The sequence below is a fragment of the Esox lucius genome, chromosome 10 (assembly GCF_011004845.1).
Source record: "Esox lucius isolate fEsoLuc1 chromosome 10, fEsoLuc1.pri, whole genome shotgun sequence".
NCBI lineage: Eukaryota > Metazoa > Chordata > Actinopteri > Esociformes > Esocidae > Esox > Esox lucius.
In genome coordinates this window covers 5,822,216-5,838,999 of record NC_047578.1, presented here as the reverse complement: position 1 = coordinate 5,838,999, position 16,784 = coordinate 5,822,216, and the positions used below count along the sequence as shown (strand labels likewise).

The 16,784-nt window shown below is 47.4% G+C and overlaps 1 protein-coding gene across 1 annotated transcript in view; it reads right to left on the bottom strand.

The window, feature by feature from the left end:
- Window positions 1–16,784, bottom strand: part of gabbr2 (gamma-aminobutyric acid (GABA) B receptor, 2) — a 196,015-nt gene that overhangs the window by 28,721 nt on the left and 150,510 nt on the right. The window contains exon 13 of the mRNA XM_010891535.5: window positions 12,542–12,664. Coding sequence (XP_010889837.1) covers window positions 12,542–12,664 — 123 coding nt within the window. The remainder of the gene's footprint in view (window positions 1–12,541; window positions 12,665–16,784) is intronic.

Sequence of the window (16,784 nt, the reverse complement as noted above, 5' to 3'; positions counted from 1 at the left end):
CCAGGAACAGGTACAGTACAGGGGCAGGTCCAGGGGCAGGTACAGCACAGGGGTAGGTACAGGGGCAGGTCCAGTACAGGGGTAGGTCCAGGGGCAGGTCCAGGGGCAGGTACAGTACAGGGGTAGGTCCAGGGGCAGGTCCAGGGGCAGGTACAGTACAGGGGTAGGTCCAGGGGCAGGTTCAGGGGCAGGTACAGTACAGGGGCGGGTCCTGTAGACAGGTAGTGTGCCAGACACCCTGGCTGTGGGTTTAATTATCAGACCTTCCCCATTGCCCAGACTGGAGTGTGAAGGTGTCTGGAGCCTCGGCCAACAGCAGACCATCATCAATGTCACCAACGGTGGAGTGATGTTAACCAGCCATGACACCTCCAGCCCCCATCCGTCTCAGCGGGCAGCCGGCCCAGGCCGGGACAGACCTCTCTCCCATTTCTGATCCACAAGCCCATCTATCAAACCCTCCCTCTCCCCTCCCCTCCCCTGCATTCCTCCCAGCCTCCCTCCCATTCTGTCTCCGTCCCTGCCCCTCTCCCAGCCTCCCTCCACCTCCGTCCCTTCCCCTCTCCCAGCCTCCCTCCACCTCCGTCCGTGCCCCTCTCCCAGCCTCCCTCCACCTCCGTCCCAACCTTCCTACTGTCTGTATTGTTGCCTGGGCTTGCTGATGCAGCACTGAAGGTTGAGAAGTAGTAGCAAAGTGTGGGATCCCCACCATCACAGGCTGACCTTGCCCTCCCTGATACCTGATCTCTGATGTGTGTGTGTGTGTGTGTGTGTGTGCATGCGCATTGCCTGCTTAAGGGGGTGGGAAGTCAGTAACGACCTCGTTATAACTGACCTCGGTACCGACCATACGCTGTTAATAACAGTTATTGACACCACATCTCCCTGACCTTGAAAAGCCCACATTCCTTCACACACTGGACTGGTATGTGTGTGTGTGTGTGTGTGAGAGAGAGAGGGAGAGAGTGAGAGAGAGAGAGTGTGTGTGTGTGTGTGTGTGTGTGTGTGTGTGAGATCCAGGTCTAACAATACCTGTGAGTACCAGAAGTAAAAAAATTCAATAAAACCAAAAAAAAAAATATCCTAGCTGTTTTTTTAGCTGGTCCCCACAAGGGCAGAAGTTGTGTCCGGATTCAGTTTAGGATAAATTACACTTTGGGTCAGTGTTAGAATGGGGACACTTCTAGATGAAGTGTACGTTAAGGAATTAGGGATTCGGTTTAAGGTGTGATGGCTAGATTACAGAGGTTAAAGGTCAAGGATAGGTTAAGGTCAGGGTTAGGTTAAGGTAAGGATTAGGTTAAGGTCAGAACTAGTTTCTTTGGGAGATGATAACAATGTAAAAACGCTTTGCTGTGTGTTTCTGTGTGTATGAGTGCGTGCACATGCGCCTGTGTGTGAAAGGTATGTCAGTTCATGGTGACCCAATCCTTCACCAGTTGTCTACGAGAAAACCCAAGGACCTCTTCGCAGCTACATCTCCGAGTCCCCTCATCAACATGACAGCCCAGTCGGGATGACAGCAGCGTTTGGGACACAACCGGTTCTTCTAGACGTGGCGTTCCGCACTTCGCCCTCGACTCGGCGGCTGGCGACACGGAAGGTACAACACGCCGGGTCTGCAGTCGTCGGCTCTCGAAGCGAGAGTGGCGACTTGGGCTTTCGTCATAATGAATGTGATTGCACGGGCGAAACGGGACTGATCTCAGAGGGCCGCTCTTACACCGAGGCACGCTTTCCTGAAACGGTCCGGAAAAGCCAAAAATGGTAACGCGTGGCAACGTGACACGGTGGGCGTGGAAATGCGGAGCAGCGCAGGCGCCAGAGCATGTGACTGAGGCCGGGGCGCGTGTGTCAGAGATGTCCACAGGGCTCCTGCTGTTGACTGACTGTCGGCTGCTGATACAGGGACGCTCATATATCGGCTGAGTATTTGTTCCTGGTTCAGCTTGTTGAGGTCCTCAGTTGGGATGGGACCAGGGACAATATTTACTTTTCGTGCTTCCCCTCTGCTTCCTCCCCACTCTCGTTCTCTTCCTCCCTTTTCCTCCGTCTTGCTTCTGCCTTCCTGCTGTCCTCTTCCTCAATCTACCGACACCCTCCCCGCCACTCTAACTCCCCAAACCTGTTCCTCATCCTCCTCTACTTTCTCTCTGGTCCACAGTTGCTAGGCAACTGCTGATTGAGTATGAGAGGGATGCAATTTACCAATTAGAAGCTTTCCAGATGACAGTGGTGTCAAGAGTCCCACTAGTTACCAGAGACCTGTCCAGCTTAAACACAACTGTGAAAGACACAGACAGTATTGTTCCTCTCAAGTATGGAAAATCGAGGACACACACACAGGCCTGTTGAAATAAAAGTAGTGTCGCTGAAATTTTTTCGTGTTGATGGAATGTAAAACTAAAAATGAGTTGGGAATGACAGGATAGTATTGTCAGTTGAAATATAATGAAATACGAGTCAGGAATATTCTTTCCGGCAGGTGAAGGGATATATCTTTTCCCAGGCTTTCAGGAGGACAGGGAGATGGGAAATGTCAGGCGAGATGGGGTTTATTTGATCTGTTTGGGTGTGGTCAGGTGGGGTTTATTTGATCTGTTTGGGCGTGGCCAGATGGGGTTTATTTGATCTGTTTGGGCGTGGCCAGATGGGGTTTATTTGATCTGTTTGGGCGTGGCCAGATGGGGTTTATTTGATCTGTTTGGGCGTGGCCAGATGGGGTTTATTTGATCTGTTTGGGCGTGGCCAGATGGGGTTTATTTGATCTGTTTGGGTGTGGTCAGGTGGGGTTTATTTGATCTGTTTGGGCGTGGCCAGATGGGGTTTATTTGATCTGTTTGGGTGTGGCCAGATGGGGTTTATTTGATCTGTTTGGGCGTGGCCAGATGGGGTTTATTTGATCTGTTTGGGCGTGGCCAGATGGGGTTTATTTGATCTGTTTGGGCGTGGCCAGATGGGGTTTATTTGATCTGTTTGGGCGTGGCCAGATGGGGTTTATTTGATCTGTTTGGGCGTGGCCAGATGGGGTTTATTTGATCTGTTTGGGCGTAGAGAGATAGGGGAAGTTACTCCCCCCACTCTATATATAGTCATACAATAAACTGTGACACCCCCCCCCCCCCACCCAACCCCGCCACCCCCCCTTTTGTCTGTATTCAATACATCAGCTTTCACCTGCTGAGACAATCTATCTGTTCAATGCAATATATTACTAAGAGGTCTCTGTTTTCAGGTATCTGACTTCAGGTCTCACTCCCTAATCTATTGTTCCTTACTGCTTTTTCTTCTCCTTCTATTCTTCTCCTCATTCCGTCAATACAATGGACCATACACACACACACACACACAGTAATCCTTTAACGACCCGGTCGTCTTTGACTGGCCAACGATTATCGATTCCACAGATAGAGAGCCCAACTCAGCTCCCGCAGAAGGATAGCTTAAAGGGATAGTTCAGGACATTGGCAAAAAGGTCCATTATTTATTTCCCCAGAGTCAGATAAACTTGTGGATGCCATTCTCATGCCTGCTGGTGCAGCAGATTATTGATTCAGGTTTTTGGCCCTGTTGGAATACATGTTTTGAGGTAAGAAGAGATCTATAAGTGATTGGATAGGTGTAAGCAAGCTTTCCAGCCTATGACTTTCACCAATCCAAATGATTCAGACCTGTGATTCCTTCAGGTGACGTAGAAATTATGCCATTCTGCTGTACTTTTGTCATGGAATGGACAGTGTTTGATATATTTTAGCTACTAGCAAACAATTAGCCATTTGAATTGTTCATCATATTCAGACTAATATTGTAATACAGTGTTGCCACTGTATTTGACCACAGCCACGTCAGCCATGTAGACAACATGGGAACTCACGAAGCAGCCGGGCTCATCTGTACATCCCATCTCCTACTCCAAACAGAGGCAGTGAAATACTGAGATGCCCTTCAGATGGCATCCACCGCTATCATCAAAGGTGGATGAGACTGCAGCACTCAACCTGCGAGAGACCAGGGGAGGGACTGGGGAGGGACTGGGGAGGGACTGGGGAGGGACTGGGGAGGGACTGGGGAGGGTGGAGCGAGGTGATCTCCACTGCAGATGTGCGGGCGCTGTGTCCGTGTGTGTGTATTTAACGGGTGTGTGTCTTCGCTTGTGTGTGTGTGTGTGTGTGTGTGTGTATTTAAAGGGTGTGTGTCTTCGATTGTGTGTGTGTGTTAGTGGACAGCATTCACGGTAGTCACGGTATTCACGTGTATTCGCTGCGTGGGTCTGTAGGAAGGCTATTGCACCCACTCTCTCATGTAGCTCTGTGTCCACGCAGACCTTTCCCTGTCTGTCCCGACAGACAGACAGAGGGAGAGAGAGAGATGTTTTATTCGTCAGACAGGGCTCCTGTAGACGGGTTCCAACCAACCCCCCTGCCCGTCAATGACCCCCATCTGACCTCGGAGTCATGCAGTACGTCCACACCTTTCTCCGAAGCGGTCACACATAACTCACCTTTCTGTGGAGGGATGGACGTATGGAGAAGTAGTACATTCTGACATTGTGTATAACTTAATCTGGTGAAAACTGTTCCCAGGATGGAGATGATCGTCTCAGGGGTCTTGGGATGTAGGGACTGAATGTAGGTCAACCTGAATGGGAGCGCCTGCTGTAATGGCCCGTACAATTTCCTGACCCCTGGGGGTCACAGGTGGTGACTTCCAGGTTATTTCAGCAGCTGTTCCAACCCGGGTCTGTCTCATGGGTGAGGATGAAGAAGGATGAATGGGAGAACAGGGGAGGGTGAGGATGAGAGGAGGGACATGATGAGTGAAGGAGGGGATGAGAGGAGGGACATGATGAGTGAAGGAGGGGATGAGAGGAGGGACATGATGAGTGAAGGAGGGGATGAGAGGAGGGACATGATGAGGGAAGGAGGGGATGAGAGGAGGGACATGATGAGTGAAGGAGGGGATGAGAGGAGGGACATGATGAGTGAAGGAGGGGATGAGAGGAGGGACATGATGAGTGAAGGAGGGGATGAGAGGAGGGACAACGGGGAACTGAAACTGGATGTGAGCGTCATATGGAAGTAGTGAAGGATGAAGTTGAAAGGTCACACGCACGCGGAAGGGAACGGACTCCTAAAACGGCAGAAGCATCAGTAGATCTGATCAGTCCGGGAACGTTGTGCTTCCTGTTTGAACCCAGCATTCTGAGGAGGTGCAAACAGTGTTATACCGCAGATAGGAATTTGAGGTTGTCTCCATGGTCGCCTCGCAGTGCTGACCTTTGGGTATACCATCACCCCCACATCTTCTTTCACCGGCCGATAATGAGGCCTTCTGTGCTCAGACCAGTAACTCAAAGTGTTAACGGACCAAATCCGGAATATGCATTTGCACATCAAAGAAGCCAGTGAGTCATGTCTGTGCAATGCTGTGCTGTGCTGTGTGTGTGTGTGTGTGTTTTGCGCGTGCGCGGCAAAACAGGGATATTGCTGAGAGAAGAAAGTGAATGCCGGCACACTGTCAGAGAAGCATGTTTAACACACTCGGTCCTCCTTCCCCAGTGTGGGCGTCAGAAAGAGAACGCAGAGTAGGAGGGAGAGGAAGAACTCCTGTGTAAAGCGTACGTGTGTGTGTGTGCACGTTTGTGAGCGCTTGTGCCAGTGTCTACGTGTGTTTCTGCACATGTATGTCCGAATGTGTGCTCACACGCATTCCAAAGCGTGCAGAAGCATGTTTAAATGTGTTCAAGCGTGTTCAAGCGCCTTCCAGCTTGTTTAAATGTGTCCGAGCGCGCTCAAGCGCGTTTTAAATGTGTTCATGCGTGTGTTTAAGCATGTTCAAATGTGCTCAAGTGTGTGCTTAAGTGTGTTCAAAATGTGTTCAAGCTCGTGTTTAAGTGCGCGTTCATGAATGGTGAATAGCTTGTGTCTGTCTGTCTTTGCCCATTGTGCATGTGTCACCATGTTGAAGTGGCAGCCCAAATTTTCTCTCTCCTCTGTTTCTGTCTGACGGATCAACAGTGCGGTTCTCTCCCTCTATGGGTGTCAGAAACCATGGCCGTTACCATGGTGATGCCACACTGCAATATTCCTGCTTTGCAGCTTGGCTGGGGGGGACGCGGGGGTTGCGGGGGGAACGGGGGGGTTTGGAGGAGGAGGAGAGAGAGAGAGAGAGAGAGAGAGAGAGAGAGGAAAAAAAGAGGGAGGGAGAGAGGGACGGGGGAGAGAGGGAGGGGGAAAGAGAGGGAGGGAGGGAGAGCGGGAGGGAGGAAGGAAGGGAGGAAAGAAGAGTAGGGAGGGATAGGGGGAGGAAGAGAGGGAGGGATAGGGGGAGGAAGAGAGGGAGGGATTGAAGGGGTCTGATGCAAACCCCACCAGAATGCTAATCAGGCCTTCGACAGTTTGTCCTTCATTACACCAGAGACAATATCCAGGCCAGAGGAGAAGGGCTTTTGCAGGTGGGACACACACACACACACACACACGCACACACACAAACTTACAACACACATACACAAAACTCACATGAACAGAGATACACAAGAGAACACACACACACACAGCTTCAGCTGTAACACAGGTGTATTGATACGCCCACACGTGTCGGTCTGTTCCGTGCACAGGGCTTAATCTGTCCGGTTTCTGCTGGAACATCCTCGCCATTAACAAACACTCAATTATTCACGAGACGCAAAACAGACCTAATTGCCTTCCGCAGCAGAACGTCTCCGGCATTTTCCGGCAGGGTTTCCCTACCTTCCTGCAGATACAGTCAGCATGGCCCATGTTAAAGAGGCTTGGGACTGTGTGAAAACACACTGATGCGTGTGTGTCTGTGTTTGTGTGGTTACATGATGATCTAAGAGTGTACACATGTACAAATGTATGCATGTGTGTGTCTGTTTGTATGTCTGTTTGTATGTATATTAAGTGCGTATATATACACGTCTGTATGTATATTAAGTGCGTATATATACACGTCTGTATGTATATTAAGTGCGTATATATACACGTCTGTATGTATATTAAGTGCGTGTATATACACGGCTGTATGTATATTAAGTGTGTATGTATGTCTGTATGTATATTAAGTGTGTATGTATGTCTGTATGTATATTAAGTGTGTATGTATGTCTGTATGTATATTAAGTGTGTATGTATGTCTGTATGTATATTAAGTGTGTATGTATGTCTGTATGTATATTAAGTGTGTATGTATGTATATTAAGTGTGTATGTATGTCTGTATGTATATTAAGTGTGTATGTATGTATATTAAGTGTGTATATATGTCTGTATGTATATTAAGTGTGTATGTATGTATATTAAGTGTGTATGTATGTCTGTATGTATATTAAGTGTGTATGTATGTCTGTATGTATATTAAGTGTGTATGTATGTATATTAAGTGTGTATGTATGTCTGTATGTATATTAAGTGTGTATGTATGTATATTAAGTGTGTATGTATGTCTGTATGTATATTAAGTGTGTATGTATGTATATTAAGTGTGTATGTATGTCTGTATGTATATTAAGTGTGTATGTATGTATATTAAGTGTGTATGTATGTCTGTATGTATATTAAGTGTGTATGTATGTCTGTATGTATATTAAGTGTGTATGTATGTATATTAAGTGTGTATGTATGTCTGTATGTATATTAAGTGTGTATGTATGTATATTAAGTGTGTATGTATGTATATTAAGTGTGTATGTATGTCTGTATGTATATTAAGTGTGTATGTATGTCTGTATGTATATTAAGTGTGTATGTATAGTCTATGTACTGTATGAATGTTTCTGGTCAAAGACAGATCACTACAGAGAACAAGGTGCATTTGGGAATTGGTAGTGCTCTACAGGGGACACACAGGGTCGCAAATACTATCTGGGGCCCTAGTTCGAAGAGTGAATTTTAAAGGCACCTCAATCTGAGGGGTCAAATAGGGCTGGGTGGGTGAAGTTTAGAGGCCTCCCCAAAGCCGTGTTTCGCATATACATGTAATTAAAATGAGGTGTAATTAAAATGAGCTCTGGCTTCAAAGGAGCGACTTCAGCGTTAAGCCCAGCAGACGGCGGGAGCGGCGTGGGGGTTGGGGGAACAGCTTGTGGAGACGCCCGTGCCGCGGAGACGGCCACACTAGCCAGGTAAACAGTCAGACTGTGTTGTTATACAGCCACTCTCTGTCATGTCGGGGACCGAGACCCAGGGAAGTCAAACACGTGCGTGGCAACTGGCCCCCTACGGCGTCCAGTTTCCGTGTGTCTACGCAGTAACGCCGAGTACACATTCAACACCCCAAGCACTCTCTTTCTCTCCACCTCCGATCCCTGTTGTGCCTTCATTCCCCTCAGCCAGTGAACCACATCAACATGCTTTACGAGGCCCCATGAATAAACACCACCGTCTTTCGCTCCGTCATCTTCTTCGCTATGAGACCGGGAATGCCCAACCCTGTTCCAGGATACCCACCGTGCTGCAGGTCGCCTATCCAGACCCGGCGGAGACTAACCTGTTTCGGCTTTCATCCGGCAAATTATTTCAACTGTATTAGACTAGATTAGGCTTGGAAAGAGAGCCTGAGGGATGGTGGATCTCCAGGAACAGGGTTGGACAGCCCCAGAAGCCACAGTAAAGATGTCCCAGTTTCACCGACCGTATGTTGTTTTGTTCCCTGAATTCAGATCCCCCGTTGGACCCATGGAGGGAGGGGAGAGAGACTCCTGACGTGCTCGCTGGGTGCACGCTAACCTAGCAGGGTGAGTAGCACCAGGATCGGAATCCGGGAAATCGTCGACCTCGGGTCTCAAATCAATTCATTCACAGGGGATTTTACCAGACATCGCACTTCACAGAAAACATGATTCATTGAGACCGTTGCTAACGCACACAAACACAATGACTGAATGAATAAATCACACGAGAAGCATGTGACACACATAAACAAAATCACGTGCCAGTATACAGTAGGTCGTCCAACACCATTTTCTAGTAGTAGTGACAACCACCTCTGGCCCAGAATACACACCTGAACCGGCCGGTTCGCCACGTCTCTGTGTTTGTCCTTCGGCGGGGCTTGTGGACACGGACGCCAGCTCGGTGTCATCCTGGTGATCCAACACACCCCTGACCACAGAGCACTGTGCACCGTGAAGGGACTAGGGTGCCACTTATGACGCCCGCTCGGCGTGAATGGTACTCCTCCTTGAACCAATCGATCACGGCTAATCTCCTTGCCGGCGTTCTCCAGAGTGGCCTGCTATCAGCCGTGATCCTGTCTCTCCCTCGCCTCTGCCGCCGCGCAGCACACGGACCGGTCTGCCGGGAGGCACTGACGTCCCACAGTTCTGTCATCCTCCGTAGTCATCCCCTCCTCCCCTCTCTGTAGTCATCCCCTTCTCCCCTCTCTGTAGTCATCCCTTTCTCCCCTCTCTGTAGTCATCCCCTTCTCCCCTCTCTGTAGTCATCCCCTCCTCCCTTCTCTGTAGTCATCCCCTCCTCCCCTCTCTGTAATCATCCCCTCCTCCCCCCTTTTGTAGTATAGTCCAGCATCTCGTCGGCTGCCCACGGGGGACCTGCTAATAAATCACTCAACGGGTGGAATACATTTTTTCTCGAACTGGGGGTCTGCTCGCAGCTCAGAAATATTATTTTGCAGGTCAGAAACGCTTCATATATAAACACAAAACTTGGTTTCTGTGAGAGGAGGGAATCAGCTAAGAAAGAGGAGTAGGATCAATGAGGAAGAGTAGGATCGTTCCCAGGAACTGCCCTCTCCCCCTCTCCCCCTGAGAATAGCATACGTTGCGCGAGAGCCTACCTAGTCACGCTTTCTAGCCTACTTTTTAGCTCATGCAGAAATGTCTAGCGATTCTAATTAGAATGGGAGAAATAAAATGAAGGATTATCATGAGTGAATTCCTGCTTTGGAGTGATTTGGGGTTTCTTGTACTAGAACAGTATGGACCTTTTATACAAAGCCAACAAAAGTGAAGGAGGTCAGAGTGTGGGTGAGATCCGTTTACTAGTAGAGGACCAGGAACACTGCATCAGGACACTCTAGAGCAGAGGTCTCAAACCGGTTCCACGGAGGAACCGGTCTGCAGGTTTTCTCTCTCACCTTGTACTTAATTGACTAATTAGGTCACTAATTGGTTTCGTTTCTACCCCCACCTGGTTGTTTAGGTCTGAACTGGGAACCAATTTAAAGGAAAATCCCAAAACCTGCAGACACATGACCCTCCGTGGAACCGGTTTGAGACCTCTGCTCTAGAGTCTCCTCGCGTTTTCGGTTTAAAGAAGCGGGCCCCCAAAACGACTTAACACAAGACACTGAAGTTTTAGAATATGATTAATTATGTCTGGAGGCATGAATAAATTGGATTTTAAGTTTTTCTGCAGGCAACGGTTCTCTGAGCTATATCATGAGGCTGGGTCGTTTGCAGAGACTAAGTCTGTGGGTTGGGTTTTCGGGTGGCTCTCGGAACAGGTAATGTCCGGGTGAGGCTCTGATCAGCTGACCCATGCGGAACTCTGTAGTCATCCCCTCCTCCCCTCTCTGTAGTCATCCCCTCCTCCATTCTCTCCCCCAATCCCCCATTTCCCTTTTTGTTGTATTCTCTCCATTTCTTCACTCTCTATCCTTTGTCTTCTCTGTCTTTACACTCTCTCCCCCTTTGTATCTGGTACGCTCCCATCGATGTTGCCAGTCCTTGATGCACACGGGACCAATGGAACCGGGCTCTAGCACAAAGCTCCAGACAGAATGACCTCCAGTGGAGCTACGCCCCGGGAAGGGGGGCGATGGCGGGGGTGGGGGGGGATGGGGGGGGGGAGAACTCGACGGGAAGGCCCTGACTGTGGGACAGCTCAGCTCCAGCCCAGGCATGCAGAGAGAGAGCCAGGCCCAGGGGGGTAAGCTCATACTCGATGAGGCTAATACATTCACTCCACTCCACAGGCTTAGGTCTGTGAGAACACTCCCAGGACCCACAGAGTAAACTGACAACATTCTGGAATGAATATGTTAGCAAGGCTATAGTGGGCCCGCCAGGCAGGCTTAAAATGTGAGCGTTATCTTTAAGCAAATGTGCGTTGTCTAAAGCAACAACACAACGAGTACAGTGAAAGACATTTTACATTTGGAGCTTGCCAAGAGGATATGTTTTACGCCGAATTGTGCTTTGGTCTGTAGCAGATTCCTTGGTGACTTGAAAAATAAGTGCTGTTTCTTTTTCTTTGTAAGAAGCATAAATAAATTCTTAAGACTCGGAATGCGTGGTGAATGTCGCTTCAGGGGAGTGTGTAGTCGGCCTAGCACTGCTTCATCGTTTGAGGATCATCTCGTTTAATTGAAGTCACAGAAAAGTCATTGACTCTGAGGTAGAATGTCATCCTACCCAACTCTTCTTCTACCCCTGCACAATCAAACAAATAAAAACAACCAAAAGCTTCACTTGTGTTCAACAGCATCAAAGAACCTTCCCGAAACCCCCTCAAGCCAGCAGGAACACACCAGCGATGGCCTTCAGAACTGAATGTTTTCGTGAGTCCGATTTACATATACTTGTTCCTAATTGTATTTCTATGCTAGTTTCCGTTTTTTAGACAGCTCCCATCTTACTTGTGCAGCAAACAAATAAAAACGATGGCCTGCGGCTACCTGACAGTCTTGTGTTGACTGGCCCATACAGGACTTGCAGTATTTTCAGTTCTTTGCCTTTTCTGCTTGGTCAGATGCCTTGAACCAAGGTCAAATCACCTTGCCCCCCTCGAAAGATACTGCAATGACAGGAGCTTTCCCCTTTAAATTATTTTAAAGATGCACTACACACCGTGACACAAAATGATACTGATGGCATGGAACACTTTGACCCACGGTTGCTTTGGGTTTCATATTGCTTGGTGTGCTGTGGTTTTGGCCAGGTCTCCCTTGTGAATGCGATTGTTAATTTCCACCTGATAAAAGTCAAATAAAATACAGATCACTGTATTCTGTTAAGAAGTTAAACATTAAAGTCAGCACCTTCAACTACCAAACACTCGTGGCAGGTTCTAGTTCAAATATGGTCTTTTCACACACCAAACCAATATCCGCAAAGATACATATAGCCCCAAGTCAATTCCCCACCAATCCTGGCAATCCTGAGTTCCTCCTTCAATCAATCCTGGCAAAACCGAGTACAAAACATTGACCCCTAACCCAGCAGCAGGGAGAGGAGGGCTGCCAAGTGTCCCTTTCCGTCAGGCCTTGCCAAAACCCCACATCGGAGCAGGCTTGGCGAGGAGACAGTCTGGCTAGCGGAGCGACAGTACAGGAGGCGGTAGAGTGGCTAATACCGTCCTGAACCAAAAATAACAACCAGAAACGAAACAGATTCCGGTCTCCATCTGGTCTCACTGGCGGACGTGGTTAGCGCTATAGACATGGAACCATTATCACTTCTAGAGGAGCTGCACGCGTCACCAAGGTGTTAAGAGTGTGTTGAGTAATGGGGGGGGGCTGTACTGAGCGCCCCTTTCACCAACGGCTGCCCGACGTACCTCCAAGCTGTACTCTTCCACAGTCCTCTTCAGCGGGTCCACAATCTGCCAGCAGATTAGGATACACAGGTCAATCAGCAACATCCCACCCACAATGATCAACAGCTTCTGGTCCTTGATAATCTGGACAGGAGAGGAGAGAGGGAGTGACACGGGGGGAGAAAGAGAGTGAGAGACTGGAGAGAGAGTGGAGAGGGAGGTGGTGGCAGGAATTACACTGAACCATAGAAAGGTCTCTATCTACAGTGGCGGAGCAAGAGCCCTTGAATGCGAAATGTTATTGAAGGTAGGTAGGTAGTGTATATATATATATACACACATACATATGTATATGTGTATGTATGTGTGTGCATGGCTGATGTATACATAGCTCCGGAAAAAATTAAGAGACCACTGAGGAACAGAAGCGTTCAATTTGCAGTGGTCTCGTCATTTTTTCCAGTGATGTTTATATTTTATATATATTTTTTTATGTATATATACACGAAGAAGCAACCTTTTCTCAATGAAATGCTCCAGGCACCTTGCTGATCAGATGTCTTTCCCCTGGTTAAGTAGAGAACCATGACTCTCTTCCCACAGACCAGTGAACACCCACTTTCCTTACATGACAGGGAGGGGCTACTAAAAACAAGCGACACTATTAAACACGTTGTCTACCATCTGCACCCTCCTTTAAAAACAAGGACAACAGAAATCACAGGTGAGTAAAAAGTTCACTCACTAAACAGTCTACTACAGTAGGTTGGTTCTGGAGGGACGGAGGTAGGGTTACGGGTGAGGTTCTGAGACAGCAACCAGAGAAGCAGTCGCGGCAATCAACAAAGTCCCTCTTTTGTGATGGTGAACCTTAGAGGATGAAAGCCACCCCCCCACCTACTCCTGGGCCTCTGATCTTTATTTTGAACAGCGTTTGACCCCACAGCCGTCCGCATCAAAGCAAAGGTCAGGAAAACACACACTTTGAGCGACATCAGTGTGTATAAATGACATTTCCATCAACCATCAGTGTGTATAAATGATATTTCTATCAATCTTTCCATTCCAGCTCACATGATGGGGCTCAGAAGGGACTGATGGAAGTTTTCTTTGGCTCTGGGTTTGGATGAATAGCAGCAGGAAGCTGCTATTATGTTGCTGGGATTATTACAGTGTAGGGCACGAGAAGATGACAAGTGGCCAAGTATAAAGGGGGTCAAAGGTCTCCTGTGTTTTACCTTTGATCACGGCCCGTTTCTACCAACAAACGTGTTGGCCTTTAATTGGTCTCTAAGCCCTCCAAAAAATTTAAGGACAAAGGGCTAAAATAGATTCTCTTTTCTGAAAGGCAATTAACATTGACGGATCAACTAATCTTCCCACAGTTCCCGATGACAGGTGAATCGGATCAGAAAGTTGATAGTGGTGTCATGACTGTCCCTTGGGCTGCGACATATTTACCTTTGCATGGCTAGATGAATGGACCCTATTAATCTATTGGTTGCATTGTTAAAGACAAGCCCAAGCTTTTGAGATGGCTTCAAGGTTCAGTTTCGCCTGGCCAAATGCAAAAACCTGGGGCAACCACAAGTCCATTACAACCAACGAAGAATAAAATCTTCGTGGTCGTCCTCGACGCATTGTGAAAGCACAAGGCTTTTAGCTGACGCAACTCGGAACTCAGAGCGAAGTTGTGGCGTGTTGGTCAACTCTTTGGGGTAAAAACAAGCACAGGCAGTTTGAACATCTCTTGAGGGAGTCCTATTTAAAAAATTTTGGAAAGATAGCCCTTCAATGTGTGTACGACAGGGCTCATGTTTACATTTGCATACACTGACTGTCCTAGTTACTGGGGCTGGCACCACCAATTAAGTTGGCAAGCCACAATTCGCTGGACAGCAGCCACAGGCTATTATTGTCCTCCTGACCTCCAACAATGGATTGGTGTTCATATTGTTTCATGCCAGGCTTTTCCAATTAGTGTGGAAGATTCAGTGGAGGATGAAACTCCAGACATATACCATTAAAATCTATACATTACCCGCATTATCACTGAAGGATCAGTCCCACTTACAGAAAACACTTTAAATTAAGAAAAAAACAAGAAACCAGGCAAGCCTAGCTCAGCCGGCCCACGATTAGAAATTAGAAAGAGATTACTGTAGATGGCTAGCTAATAGCTATACAGCACCTACAATGAAAACAATGACTCTGAAATGGTCCTTGTTGGTTCAGTGTGTCCATCTCAGTAAAACCGTAAGCAGTTTTACTTTAGGATTACTATAATGCAGCTACAAAAGTTTTAGCCCATCCTGAGCAAATCCTAACACCTACTTTGTTTGGTCCATGGCGAGGATTGGACCCCAATCAACTGCATGGCACTCCACATCTCTAATCACTACACTATTTAGCAATGGGTTCAGCCAGCCAGCCAGCCAGCCACACAGTCAGTCAGAAAGAGACATTCACTCTTCTTGGCTGGCTCCACCTAAGCGGCCTGGCAAAAATTATTCCTATGGTAGCCCTTCCTGTCTAACCCCCACCTGGTTATGTTGCTGATTTCTATATGATGACAGCTGCTCTCACTGCTGCATAGCACACCTGGTTGTTCCTGTCCTTTTCCACCTGGTCATGTTGCGGATTCAGTGTCTGCCATGTATTTATTCACATAGTGGCCATCCACTTTGGGGTTTTAGTCTATTGTCACAACTGCTAAAGTAAAAAGGGCTTGATTAAATCCATTTGGCTTACCTATACTGCAGATTGCTTTGAGAATACAAAAGGAAACAGAAAGGTGTGTGCCACTAAAATCAGGTGATTGGCACACAACCCCACAAGATAAATTTGAAAGACATTTATACATATATTAACTGAAACAGTCACGAAAAATCACTTTTATTAAACTGAAAATGAACCAACCTCAGAAATCGCAAATCACTACGCAACACTGTTTAATGAAACTCTCCGGTTAGAGACTGCAAACCAGCGTTCAAGCTGAGACACAATTTTGGGAATTACAAATGACACTTCCTCATCCTTAACTAAAAAACTCATCTTAAATGCCAGTGTCTACCGTAAATTGCATGACACTTCATGACACTTTTTGAATTTAAATGTCAATGCAGTCTACATTAGGAAGCCTAGCTTAAGTTATCAGTGTGTGACGCTGAGGTGACGAACAGCCACGTCATCTCCCGCTTTCCCCGGTTGACTTTTCATACACGAACACATCCCGGTCTTGTCTCTGATTATCACCCACACCTGGTCCCAATCCGGTCGTTAGTACGTGTTTAAATGCTGCTCCTCTGCTCCCCTCATTTGTCGGTCATTGTTGCTCGTCTATGTTTGTTTCATGTATGTGGTGAGTGGTCCGTTTTTGGGTTATCCCCTTTTGTTGGCATGGTTTTTGGCACTCAGTGTTATTTTTCATTAAAGAAGACACCTCATCGACTGCCACTCTGCCTGCGTCTGGTTGCTTCCTCTCCACCCCTACGTCCTTCGCGACACAGTGAATCCTTTAACTGGCTGGATATGTTCAAATATCTTCACATCATAATGGACAATTTGTACTTCCTCTCAGGGACTCTCCTTGTACTACTGGACTCATATTTGCATGACTCTCCTTGTACTACCGGACTCATATTTGCATGACTCTCCTTGTACTACTGGACTCTGAAATTGCTTTACAACGTCTGATAAGGATGTTTTTCCGTTGCTACATGTATATATCTACCTCTGGAACATCATTGCTGCTATCCCGGCATTTCAGTTGCACATGCTACCTTCAATTTGCCTTCATTGCACATTTTGAACTGCCATTGGTACTTGCATTTGCCTTCATTGCACATCTATTCCACTAATAGTATTGGAAAAGGATTGGACAGATTAGCATTACGTACAATTAATTAGTCATGTAGAATATCGTTTGCATGCAATGATTGTCTGAAGTCTGTGATCCTTACGGTAGACATCACCAGATACAAGGTATCGTCTCTGGCGTTGCTTTGCTACTCTTTAATGAAGGCTCTCAAACGGTACATCCACTAGGGGCAGACTTTCTGACAGTTCTCATAAATGATGTTGCATTTTTATGCTGTTAAAAAACCGCCCAAAATGTAATACTAGCTCATGGTGGGCTAATCTAGGGTGACGGATGCACTCATGGATCCGAAGCCAGGCCTCATGTTGTTGAGTGCCAGGCTGGTGGCAGTGAGAAAATTATGTGGTGAAAGGCGAGAGGGACCAAATGACGGAGACACAATCT